The sequence below is a fragment of the Scleropages formosus genome, chromosome 7 (genome assembly GCF_900964775.1).
Source record: "Scleropages formosus chromosome 7, fSclFor1.1, whole genome shotgun sequence".
In the NCBI taxonomy this organism is placed as follows: Eukaryota; Metazoa; Chordata; class Actinopteri; order Osteoglossiformes; family Osteoglossidae; genus Scleropages; species Scleropages formosus.
This window is the reverse complement of record NC_041812.1, coordinates 2,714,503-2,725,876: the sequence shown is the minus strand read 5'-3', so window position 1 is coordinate 2,725,876 and position 11,374 is coordinate 2,714,503. Positions and strand designations below refer to the sequence as shown.

Here is an 11,374-nt window from a genome sequence, read left to right as displayed (position 1 = left end):
AACACCAACTCCTTGACAAGTTTCTCTGGCCAGCAGTCACATGCCCATGCTGCCACATTTAAATATACATTTTCCTTTTCCCCCATTGTTTTAGTCTTGAAGTATCACTGAATGTGCTCCTCAGGGAATTTTCTCAGTTTTGTTAATGAAATGTACTGCGACAGTCAGACAAATCCTGAGTTTTCATATGTAAAAATCCAAACTGTTTTTGAACCTCTGTCTCCCCATCGATTGTGCTGTCCATGAATTTTACCATAACTGGAAATAATCCCCTTGTTAATATTGCCTAAATTCCTTATTCTGCACACCAGTCTTAAAACAGTTGGCAACCTGGCTGAACAAGCTTCTTCCCCACCTCATTGTTTCCAAAGCCAAGTCATCTGACACTCTTTAGGATGTTGGGCCAAAGGGTTTACATAATATTCTATACCGAGCTTAATTTATTAAGAGCCACCACATGTATTAGTCAGAGCTCAAGATGAGATGGAATAATATGATTGTTGGCTATATTACACAAAATATTAATTTATTCTGTACATCTATTTATTTTTTTAAACACCACACATCATAATTTCATTTAGCACTGTGCTTTGTAATAGCAGACCCAAAATTGCAATGTGCTTTGGAGAACCTCTCTGCCATGACTGAGCACTGTGTTTGTGAACGCCAGTTGGAAAGAAGGGGCAAACCCTCTGGTGTCTAGTTTCGTGGGACAGGGCCACTGTTTTCTCCACCCAAATATGTTTTTGGGTTTCCTTTGTAAATCCTGGAAAATATTTAATATACAAAATCAAAACCATTTCATTCTAAGTTATTTGTCTTACAATTGCATTGCTTTTTTTAATTTATAATTAAATTAATTGAGAAATTTGGACAGTTGGAGACCTTATTGTGCCTGTTATGCAGAGAAACCATGTTTCAGTCGAGTGCACACAAAGCTGTATTTAGGTATTGGACTGAACTTTGTATGTAGCCTACCTGTTTGTTACGTTTAAATTATGGGTCTATTGCATTATTGTGTAAAGAATAAAAGTAGGAAACTGTAAATATAATTTTGATTTTGTACCTAAATTGTGAATACTAAAGCAGACATTGTAATCTGAATCATTAATGGAAATTATTTTAGTAAAGACAAATTATAACATTTTTGAAAACTGATGTATATTAGATTATATTCCATATAAATTACACAGCACTAACATGCATTTGGAGTTTTTGTATTAAAAGGGAATAAATCAATTGTCAATGAAATGACTGACAGAGCATTTGCTAAAGATGCTTGGATCAGTGTTATGAAGACTATGAATTAAGGCTGAAATCTGAAGTTGCAGAAGGAATGTATGATATATTTTTCATATCGTGCAAAAGGATTGTAGTTCTTGAAGATAAAGCTGACCTTATTGTCAAAATTGTAACAGAAGCATGCTCTAAATGGAAAGGCATTATGGGAGCCTTGTAGCAGGTTTCATTTTGGGCTACATATCAAGTCATTTCTGACCTTGGTTAGAAATCAGGGTCTAACTATACACAAGATGTTTGCAGGCCTCCAGAATTAACTACATTCCTGGGTTTCTCTGCTTAGTTAATTTTCAGCATATGCATAATGAACCATTGAAGATTTATGCTTCTGCAGTCATGCTTTCACTTTTATTTATTGTATTTTTTGTGCCATTTAAGAAGGCACTGAGTTCTGTAAATAGTTTCTTATTTTTTGATCTTGTATAAATACATTGCTCACTATGAGAAAAGAACAATCCTGGCTATTTATTGTAATCTATGATTATTGTATGTATTGATCTGAGGCTTTGCTTTTCCCACATTTTGCCTCTTTCCATGTGTGCATTTTTGTTATTTTTCTGCTTTAGACGGTACTGCCGAGGAGAAAAAAAAAAAAAAGGCTGCTTTATTTTTTAAATTTCCATTGTAAACATGCTGTTTATAAAAGCAGTTTTCATTTCGTCCAAGCAATATGACAATGTCTCACTTAATAAATGTTCAGTGTTTCTTAAGTACTGTGTGTTGTGCATTTTCTGTTAATTCCAGATGTTTTTCCTGAGACAAACATTCTTTGAACTGGTAGACTATTTTACTGTATGTCCTCCTATTTCCAAGATGCAACATGGAGTAATCCTAAATTCCTTCAACTCAAAGTTAAGAAGCTGTTCAGAATCTCTGATGGGCTCAAAATACTTTTATTTAAATGGGAAAAACAGGTTCTTGCATGAAAAATGTCACCTAATTACAGTACCACAAGTTATTTTATGCATGTCAATGATGGTGGCAACATAGTTATTAGTGAGCAGGTATAAAATAAGTCGAGCTCTAGTCCACCATGACCGTGCTGGGTTGGTTAGGGTACGCTTTGGATTGAATCCCAATACGCTGTAGATCAGCAAGACCTGAGGCCGCTCAATTTTAAAATTCTTGGCAGCTAAGTTTCTAAACCCCTGAATCATACGCAGTCCACAGCCCATGGCAATATTGGATTTTGTATCAGAAACAAGTTTGTTACTCAAGTTTATAAGTGGAGGATCAACTATCATAAACAGGAGTGAGTCAAATTGTCCAAATCTCCCTCCATAAAGTGTACTATGTACCATGTCTCGCATCCTGTGATTACAAGGTAGAATTTGGACTATTGCGAATAAGCAATATTTGACAAGCAGTTACTGATAAATTAATAAATGAAAGCAAAATGTTGAAAGACAAGCTAGTAATTGTTTTCAAATATTTTTTGATATATTAATTTGATCCCCTCACAACAGGAATTTGCCTAACACTAATTTCACAGAACTGATTAACCCTATTAAGCATGGGATGGGTGTATTTTCTGCATCATTTCCGCAGTTTGGGTGATAAATGATAACTTCCATGTGGAAATGGCAGAAAAAAATAGAATGTGGGTTTACCTTTTTATACGTAGCCTACAACGTTTGCATGCAAGGACTCGTGTTACAACCTCTTAAAAGGTTTGCTGAAGAGCTGAGGAATCACACAATGTATGCTACTTTCCAGTAGGTCTTTGACTGCTAATAAACAGCCAGATGGACTACTGTCACCACAATCAAATGTAATCTCTGTAATCCAGACTTGAGGAAGTACAGTGCCTGGCCAAGCCTGTATCCTTAGAGATGGATGGATGGTCAAGTTGGAGGATTGAGAGGGCAACTATGCAATCACTATAGCCATTTCTGCGCCAAACAGCCTGCATATTCTTCCCGAAAGCCGCAGGAAACGAGAGCTAGATTTTCTTCATCCGTAAGATTTAATTGTGAAAATTCAAAAGATTAATATACTCATCAATCCTATTTCTGTAGCAGGGAGATGGCCTGTGTATAATAAGATTAGGAGGCATTAGGAACTGGAAGCCTTCCTGCGGAAACACAGTGGGTCAGGGAGTTATTTTCATCCTGGCCATTTTTGTCGCATGTCTCAACCACCTTACATGTTTCAAAATATGCATATATGCATTTATGATTAAAAGTGGTCGTCAGGTGCTTCTCGTCTACGTCAACAACAAGTCTTTGAGGATCATCCGTGGAGACAAACAAGGCCAAAAGGCATGAGGCATAAGGCATGAGACTTTGGAATGAGACGAAATCTCTTGAAAATCAGATGAAAATTATATAGCTCCCTAATTTTGTATTCCAGTGTTTTACCACAGCAGCTTTGTGCAGCATGATTTGCACGGAGCAGACGGTCTCAGACGTTTGTTTCATTATTTTGAACCATTATTCCTTACTGTATTTGATTTACATACATATAAACGCGATATGTCGATGTATAACAGTAGCAAGATTAAGAGAAAACGGAATATGCCGTAAAAAATGACGGTAAGAGAACTGGAGTAAACCGGTACAAACCGGAGGGAACCAGTTCTAACCGGTTGACCGAAAGCGCATTTCGTCACTTTTCTGGCGATAACTACCGCACGAGCTACGTTTCGTTAACATTACATTAAGCAGCGCCGCTTAGTATGTCGATGTTATTTAAATATGCCCTCAATTTTTAATTAGAATTGCACCGCATGTAATACCGAAGTTTTACCAAAATTGTTTCTCCGCTACTATCAAAATGTTGGCACATTTCGGCAAGTTCTGCCATCCGTTAGTACCGGTTCGTGTGGCGGTGGAGTTCACGTCATGTTGTTGAACCTGAAATTAATAATAATTTCCTTAACGTTCATGCATACGCTTCATTTTTCCTTTTAATCATAGATTTATTTTATTTTTCCTCAAAACGTTTGGAAGAACGTCTGCTAATAATTTTGGCTGGAATCGATAGTGAGACAGTTGAGATTCATAGTCTGGCGCCTGAAGAGTGAAGTAAAATCTTTTACATTCACATTGCTGCATCTTGAATATGTGGTAAATATTTTTTTCTTTATTTTGTATTTCCACAGTTTATTATGGCTTTTAAAACTATTTTGCTTCTGTATATTTTTAAATAATGTTTACAATTATGAATTCCTTTGAAATCCAAACCCAACTCAATGTACAAAACACGGATAATTTAACCAATACATTCAGTACTAAATATCACAGCATGACTAAAATGCGGCTGAAATGAATTTAGTTTTAGTCAACTGAATGCGATGCTGACGTTATAAAAAGGTCACTAGGAAACAAGTCAGTCTACAAACACTACTACTGGTAGGAAATGAGTCAAATGCTTACGAGTAAACTAACACTTTTACGTCACCAAACTGACTTTTCCCTGGAAGTGACACCTTCAAAAGACTTAAAGACAAACGATAGAGGAGTTTGCTGAGGCAATTAAACAATGATTGACACATTAGAGTGTATTATAATAAGAAGAAGGTCATTAAGACAGTAAATTACTATAGTATTTTAAGGTTTTCGTGCAATTTTGCTATAATATAAAAATTAATTGGAGTAACTTCTTTATTTCTACTCTGTTTATTTTATTTGTTCCTGCTGGCTAGGTTGTTCTGCCTGTGTCAGTGTCCTTGTATTGTAGGTTCTTGAACTGTTCGTTTAATTTAAAGAAGAGCAAAATAAACTGGAAATGAACTGGAAAAAAAAAAAACTCCAATTGGTATCCACTTAGTGAATAAAGTTTAATTTCGACGGACGCATCACAAAGATTATCGACCGATCGATCGACTGCTCGACGACACTGTGATCTACTACTCTGGCCTGCCACAGGGCATCTGCCAGAATGGCCCCGGTCTGACGACGGACTCCTTCATGTTCGACTTTCTTTGTAAATAACCGCGGGAAGAAACGATGGGTTTGTCGCAGAGCTCGGATGTGCGGGAAGGAAGCACATATGGATACCACGTCCATGGGGTAATGTCTGTGTGTGTATATATAATATATGTTATATAAGTATAAAATGTGGATTGTGGCCGCACTCGCCGGCTCGATCATGGTCCTGACACAACTAACTCGCTCGCTGACTGAGCCCCGAGGTGGCGTTCGCGTGTTTTTACCTCAGAAATGGCATTTTAATGGACTGAATATAGGAATAGAGGAAGGAAATGCTGTAAAGATCATTTGGAGGGAACACCACGATGTAAATAAATGTACAGTCCGACGCCTGGTACAGGATCATGTTATTTTGTTTGTGCAAGTGGAAAATACACAATTCTGATGTGATCATGTGATGTGTAAAGGCACACTGTTGGAGCTGGAATTATTAATATGAAACTTTTTTTTTTTTTTTTTCCTTCTAAATTCTTTCCTCTGATCTATCTATCTAACCTGTTCATTTATTTTTATTAAAAGATACAGGAGAATTCGCCTGCGGAGAAAGCTGGTTTGGAGCCTTTTTTTGATTTCATAATATCAATTGGAAATACTAGACTGGTACGTGGAACATTTCTGGTTGTTGGATATTCTTGATGTTCTGGCACAGTTTATGCAAAGCGTGCTTTTTCACGACCTGTTAGTGAAGGAATCGTCACAGATTTCAAAAGGTTATAGTGTGTTTTGAAGTCTTTTATCTGTCCATGTTGGGATGGGCTTTTGTTTACTCCGTTGTCTGTTGCTTAGCGAAAAGCATCTGCTGACTTCAATATGTGTAATATAATGATATATATATATATACACACACTCATATATAATGAGTTGGACTGTAAACATGTCTGATACATTTACATTTCTTTATTTACCTGATGCTTTTTTCCAAAGCTATTTACAGTGTTAGGGTAGTTACTATTATTTACCCATTTATACAGCTGGGTAATTTTTACTCAACAATTTAATTCCTTGCATGAAAGGTACTACAGCTGGAGGTGGGGATACTTTGGGTCCAAAGGCAGCAGCTCTAACCACTATGCTACCAGCTGTACCTAATATAATTCATAGTGATACTGTACTTTTCAGTTGATACCACTGTGCACTTGGTAAATTTCTCTGTAAAGCAACATCTTAAAATTTGGCTCACATAACCGTCAGCACACATTTAAAAAAAAAAAAAAAAAAGTCAGGAAGGGAGGAGGAGATCGATATACTGTTTTTGCTACTGTTCTTAATACCCCCAGCAGAGAACTGTGATTTCTCAAAGACTGCTATCTTTACTTTGTGGGCTTAATGAGCAGCTCAGTTTTCTCCATAGAACCAGGAGAACGACATGCTTAAAGATCTGCTCAAGGCCAACGTGGAGAAGCCAGTGAAGATAGAGGTGTACAGTATGAAAACAATGAGGGTCCGTGAGCTGGAGGTGGTTCCCAGTAACATGTGGGGAGGACAGGGCCTGCTTGGTGCCAGTGTCCGCTTCTCCAACTTCCAGGGAGCCAATGAAAATGTGTGGCACGTTCTGGTGAGCCCCCCTTACACACTTCGTAGTCTGCAACTTCCCATCAAGGAAAAGGGACATATTTAAATACTGTAATATTAATGTTTTCATAAGGGGGGCACGGTGGCGCAGTGGTTTTGAATGGGTTCTGCTCTGTGGTGGAGCTGGGGTTCGAGTCCCGCTTGGGGTGCCTTGCGACGGAGTGGCTTTCCATCCTGGTTGTGTCCCCTCCCCCTCCAGCCTTACGCCATGTGCTGCAGGGTTAGGCTCCGGCTCCCCGCGACCCCACATGGGACAAGGGGTTTCAGATGGTGTGTGTGTGTGTGTGTGTGTGTGTGTGTGTGTGTGTGTATATAATATTTTCATAGGAGTGTCTTCAGTGTATTATTTTACTTGCAGTCTTATACTAAGCAGGTGCTTGTCATGTTATGTAAAGGTTAATGTTTGAAATGCATTTAATGGTGGTGTTTTTTATTTATTTCAAGGATGTGGATCCCAATTCTCCAGCTGCTCTGGCAAGCCTACAGGCCCACACAGACTACATTGTTGGAGCTGACCAGGTGTTGCAAGATGTAAGAATAGTTTGGGTCTCCCAGCATAAGCTGTATCAAATGTTTTCTTTGTTTAAAATCTCATGAACTGGCTGTTGAATAGTCAGGTGTGTGAGGGCAGTTCTGAAGGGGCTCGCATAGAATGCAACACATTTACCACATGGGGGAGCCATAAATTAAGTAAGAATGTCCATGTTTTTGACAGTCAGATATATAGAAGGACCACATGCCTGTTGTTTTATGATAAGAATGTAATTTCAGCTTTGAATTTAGCACCACTAAGTTTTTTTGCAGATGATATGATGGTTTCTGTATTGCTTTATATCAAGTTTGTTCAATGAAGCCTTTATAACACAGTTATATTAATACTGTTAAAGGGTTAGAGTTCAAGCAGCCACACATTCCCTCACTGGTTAAAGTACACACACATTCACGTATGCACACATTAAACACCACACCTTTCACACGCCCACAAAGTGTCAATAGAAACTGCTAAAAGAAAATGTTTGCAATTCAGGTAAGTACCATTAGGCCAAATCGGTGTTAGATTTAACTGAAAGCATTCTGACGTGTCCCTTTTCCCCTTGACGAGTGTGAGCGTTTACAGTCTCTGGTAATAATACCATGATTTAATCCCCACACAGTCGGAGGACTTTTTCTCCTTGATTGAGAGCCATGAGGGTAAAGCACTGAAGCTGCTGGTGTACAACACGGAGACAGACTGCTGCCGGGAGGTGGTGGTCACGCCCAACGGTGCATGGGGTGGAGAAGGGAGGTATGAGTGTCAGCTTATGTGTGAGCTTGTCCCAGTAGTAGGATTAGAAAAACACCTGATCTGTTTTCAGTCTAGGGTGTGGCATCGGCTATGGCTATTTGCATCGCATCCCGAGTCGGCCAGTTTCCACCAAAATGAGCAAAGCCACGTCCCCTTCTCCTCATCTGCAAGGAGGAAGTCCCTCCCCTGAATTGCCCACTAATGGGTACGCTGAGGTACGATGCTTTCTCTCTCCCAACTGCAGCTTAAGTTTCGTAGCTAAGGCTGAATTTTTGCAGATGTCTTGTCTTTAACTGTTTTTAGTTTAGTATGACAGGTTTCTTCTGTTACCTCTACAGCATCTCTCTCTGATTGTTAACCAGTTACTTGTGTAAGGTGGTGTGACTAAACACCTGCCAGAAGGAGGACATTTTTAACTTTTGTCTGCCGACTTTCCCCAGGTGTCTCTGTTGGCTGCGCCCCTGCAGTCAGAGAATGGTACAGAGAGCCCAGGTCACGAGCTGGCTGGCATACCCCTCTCTTCTCAGGACTCGCACCTACCACCCCCAATCCAGAGAGTCATGGATCCAGGTGCATTTGAACCCAGAGAACTAGATGCATGGGGCATGTTAGCATCTGGCTGCTTGGATCCTTAGGGGATCTATAGTTTGTGGAGCAGAACCTGGATTTTTGCCAAAAAGAGAAATGAGTTGCTCTCTTGAAGTCTTTTGAAGGAAATGTCATTTTTTGGGGGTTAGCTGTTGCCTTCAATCAGTGCAGGTTAGAATTTCGTCCATTTGTACAGCTAGTTATTTTGGTGGAGAAATTCTTTCTCAGGGGTACTACAGCAGTGCCCCTCCTTAGATATTAACTAAGAAACCTTGTTAAAAATCCTCCTCTTGCACGTTGAGGGGTCGTCCGTTTACTTTGCAGTGAATGGAAGAGCAGTTTGCTGGAATTTGGTACGTTGGCAGACTTTGTGGATGGTATTTTAAAGATATGTGTTTTGCCCAGTAGGCTTCCCTAACCAGTCAGAAGCCCCCGTGGGTGAGCCCTCCGACATGGCCGATAGGTTGGACCTGTCCGTCTCGTCCATCGACATGACCAACACAGCTCTGCTAGTGCAGGATGAGGAAAACATCTCTGGTATCGGTGAGTCTTCAGGGCTCGTGCCCATGACGGTACACAGTGTACCTCTTCTTGCTCTCACCTGTCTCTGCCTGTCCTCAGAGGAATTGGCGGACAGCGAGCATCCGTTACCAGGTGGCCAGGTGGTGCGGAACATTCAGGAGGAAGAGGAGGAGGAAGAAAAGGTAGAGGCGGAGCCTGTTTCCCAGTTTGCTGACTCCACCACAGGCAACATCAGTCTGGATGATGTGGATAGGCTGCAGCCTGAGGTGGCACCGTCTCCCAGGCAGCTGACGGATTTGCTGACATCTGACCCCGGAGACCCTGAAGCCCAGGGTGTCAGCGAAGAGACTACGGCTTTGAGTGTGGAGTAGGTTTCCTCTGGGCTTTGCCAAACACACTTTGTCCCCTGAGGTTCTAAAATCAGTCACTGGGTAAAAGTTGTACAGCAGAATTGAAACACTGAACAATCAGTTTTTTTTTTTTTTTTTTTTCTCCCCTCCCCCAACACTTTGGACAAGGAGCTGAAGCCATTGGTAAACTTTCAACTTTGCTTGGACAAAAAAGGTTACTTGCCATTTTATGCACAAAGGGCATTGTTACTTTTGAGATGATTTTTAAATTGTTGGTTTTAAATGCTAAAAAGGTTAAAATCAGTATTTATTCAGATAGTCTTTTGCAATTACTTGGTATATTTAATTGCATTAAAAACTTGGCAAGTCATTGAATGTTGCCTAGAACACTAATATCAGCATAGTTTACAGATGAACATTTGCTATATTAACAGGTATGTAAATTTTAAATGAGAAATTTCCCATGAAAGGTATCCATTTTTTTTGAAGCACCTTGCACCAGTAAGCCAAAGATTCAACCGCTGACAAATAATGGAGTTGTGTGGCAGGGGTAGCAATTTAGAAACTGAACTTATTTTAGTTACTTCAGTGACATTATGGAGAAGGTACATCTTAACCAACTTTAGTCACAAAAACAAATTTTTTATTCTAGTTTTTAAACAAAGATTTTAGTATATTGTGGTTATATATGCAGGATACAGAGAGCTACTCAAAGTATATGTTGTAATTAAAAATGTAGTGTAATATTTTTGGACATAACTGGTACATTTTTCTCCCTCCCCCAATGCAAATATGCAAAGTCGAATAACCATTAGCTCTTCATTGCCACATACACACATCCAGCCCAGCAATTCTCAAAAAGCTATAATGACCACAATCTCATGCACACAAATGCTGTGTAAAATCTTTTTTTGAAGGCTATGCAAATCCACATTTATGTATTCTTTATAGTGTAATGATAATTTTGGGGATTTTTAGGTGCTTTGTCTAAATTCTTAGTCTATAGTTATTTTTTAAAGTTCCATAGAATGTGCTGATTTGCTTTGATTAGAACACTTTTTTTTTTTTTGTTACGAACATTGATCCTTTTGGGAAAAGATTTGTATCTGTGCTTTAGGAGTCTGAATGTCTCCTTCAGCTTTTGAAGGAAAAACAGGGCAAAACTGGAACAATTAATAAAGTAATCTGAATAATTTGAGGTTCTTAATTGCCACAACATATAGTCTGTTGGAGGTTAAAAAAGGGGAAACAAATGTAATGTAGGAGTGGAGCTCCTATTGGATGACTGTTGAAATTGCTATGTTAAGAGAACTTAAATTTCATCTGCCACCATAGTAGCACAGATGGGGAAAGTTACAAGTAAAAGCCCTGGGGGAACCCAGTGTGTATTTTAACATTCCTTGTACACAAAGGGTTTGGGTTCTTTGGCAACTTTGGAGTTGTATCTGTCAATGTTCCAAACCTTCTATGCATTTTCATTTCCAAGAGTGAGCAGTTGTTCACGCTTTTCAGTTAACAGGAAGAACAGTAAGGAAATGATCCGGTAGCTCTTTATTTTGGGCAATTTATTAAGCAGTAATTAAACCAAAATATGCTACATATATAGTTACAACCAACATTGGGAGATAAATATTACAAGGGTTATGGATATGGCATCTTTATGTAATTCCATAGTTTATCATATACAGCTTTTACAACAATGTCAGATTCCTTTAAAAGTTTTGTTTGGACCAAACCAAAAGCAATATCGTCTGTCGTCTTCAGATGAAATATAATACAGTTGCCATGATTCATACATCAAGGCTGAACAACCCTGTTCCTGGAGT

The 11,374-nt window shown here is 39.1% G+C and overlaps 1 protein-coding gene across 2 annotated transcripts; it reads left to right on the top strand.

Moving 5' to 3' along the window:
• The first annotated feature begins 4,244 nt into the window (after positions 1-4,244).
• On the top strand, positions 4,245-10,741 carry gorasp1a (golgi reassembly stacking protein 1a). Of its 2 annotated transcripts, XM_018741765.2 has the most exons (10): positions 4,245-4,367; positions 5,169-5,312; positions 5,751-5,831; positions 6,583-6,786; positions 7,248-7,334; positions 7,958-8,088; positions 8,159-8,303; positions 8,529-8,658; positions 9,082-9,219; positions 9,298-10,741. In XM_018741765.2, exons 2-10 carry the CDS (start codon positions 5,250-5,252, stop codon positions 9,567-9,569), a joined length of 1,251 nt encoding a protein of 416 aa, XP_018597281.1. In that variant the 5' UTR covers positions 4,245-4,367; positions 5,169-5,249; the 3' UTR covers positions 9,570-10,741. The 2 variants fall into 2 exon arrangements, with proteins under 2 accessions (XP_018597281.1, XP_018597282.1); XM_018741766.2 differs by lacking the exon at positions 4,245-4,367 and having other exon boundaries at positions 5,041-5,312; positions 9,085-9,219.
• Positions 10,742-11,374: the final 633 nt, after the last annotated feature.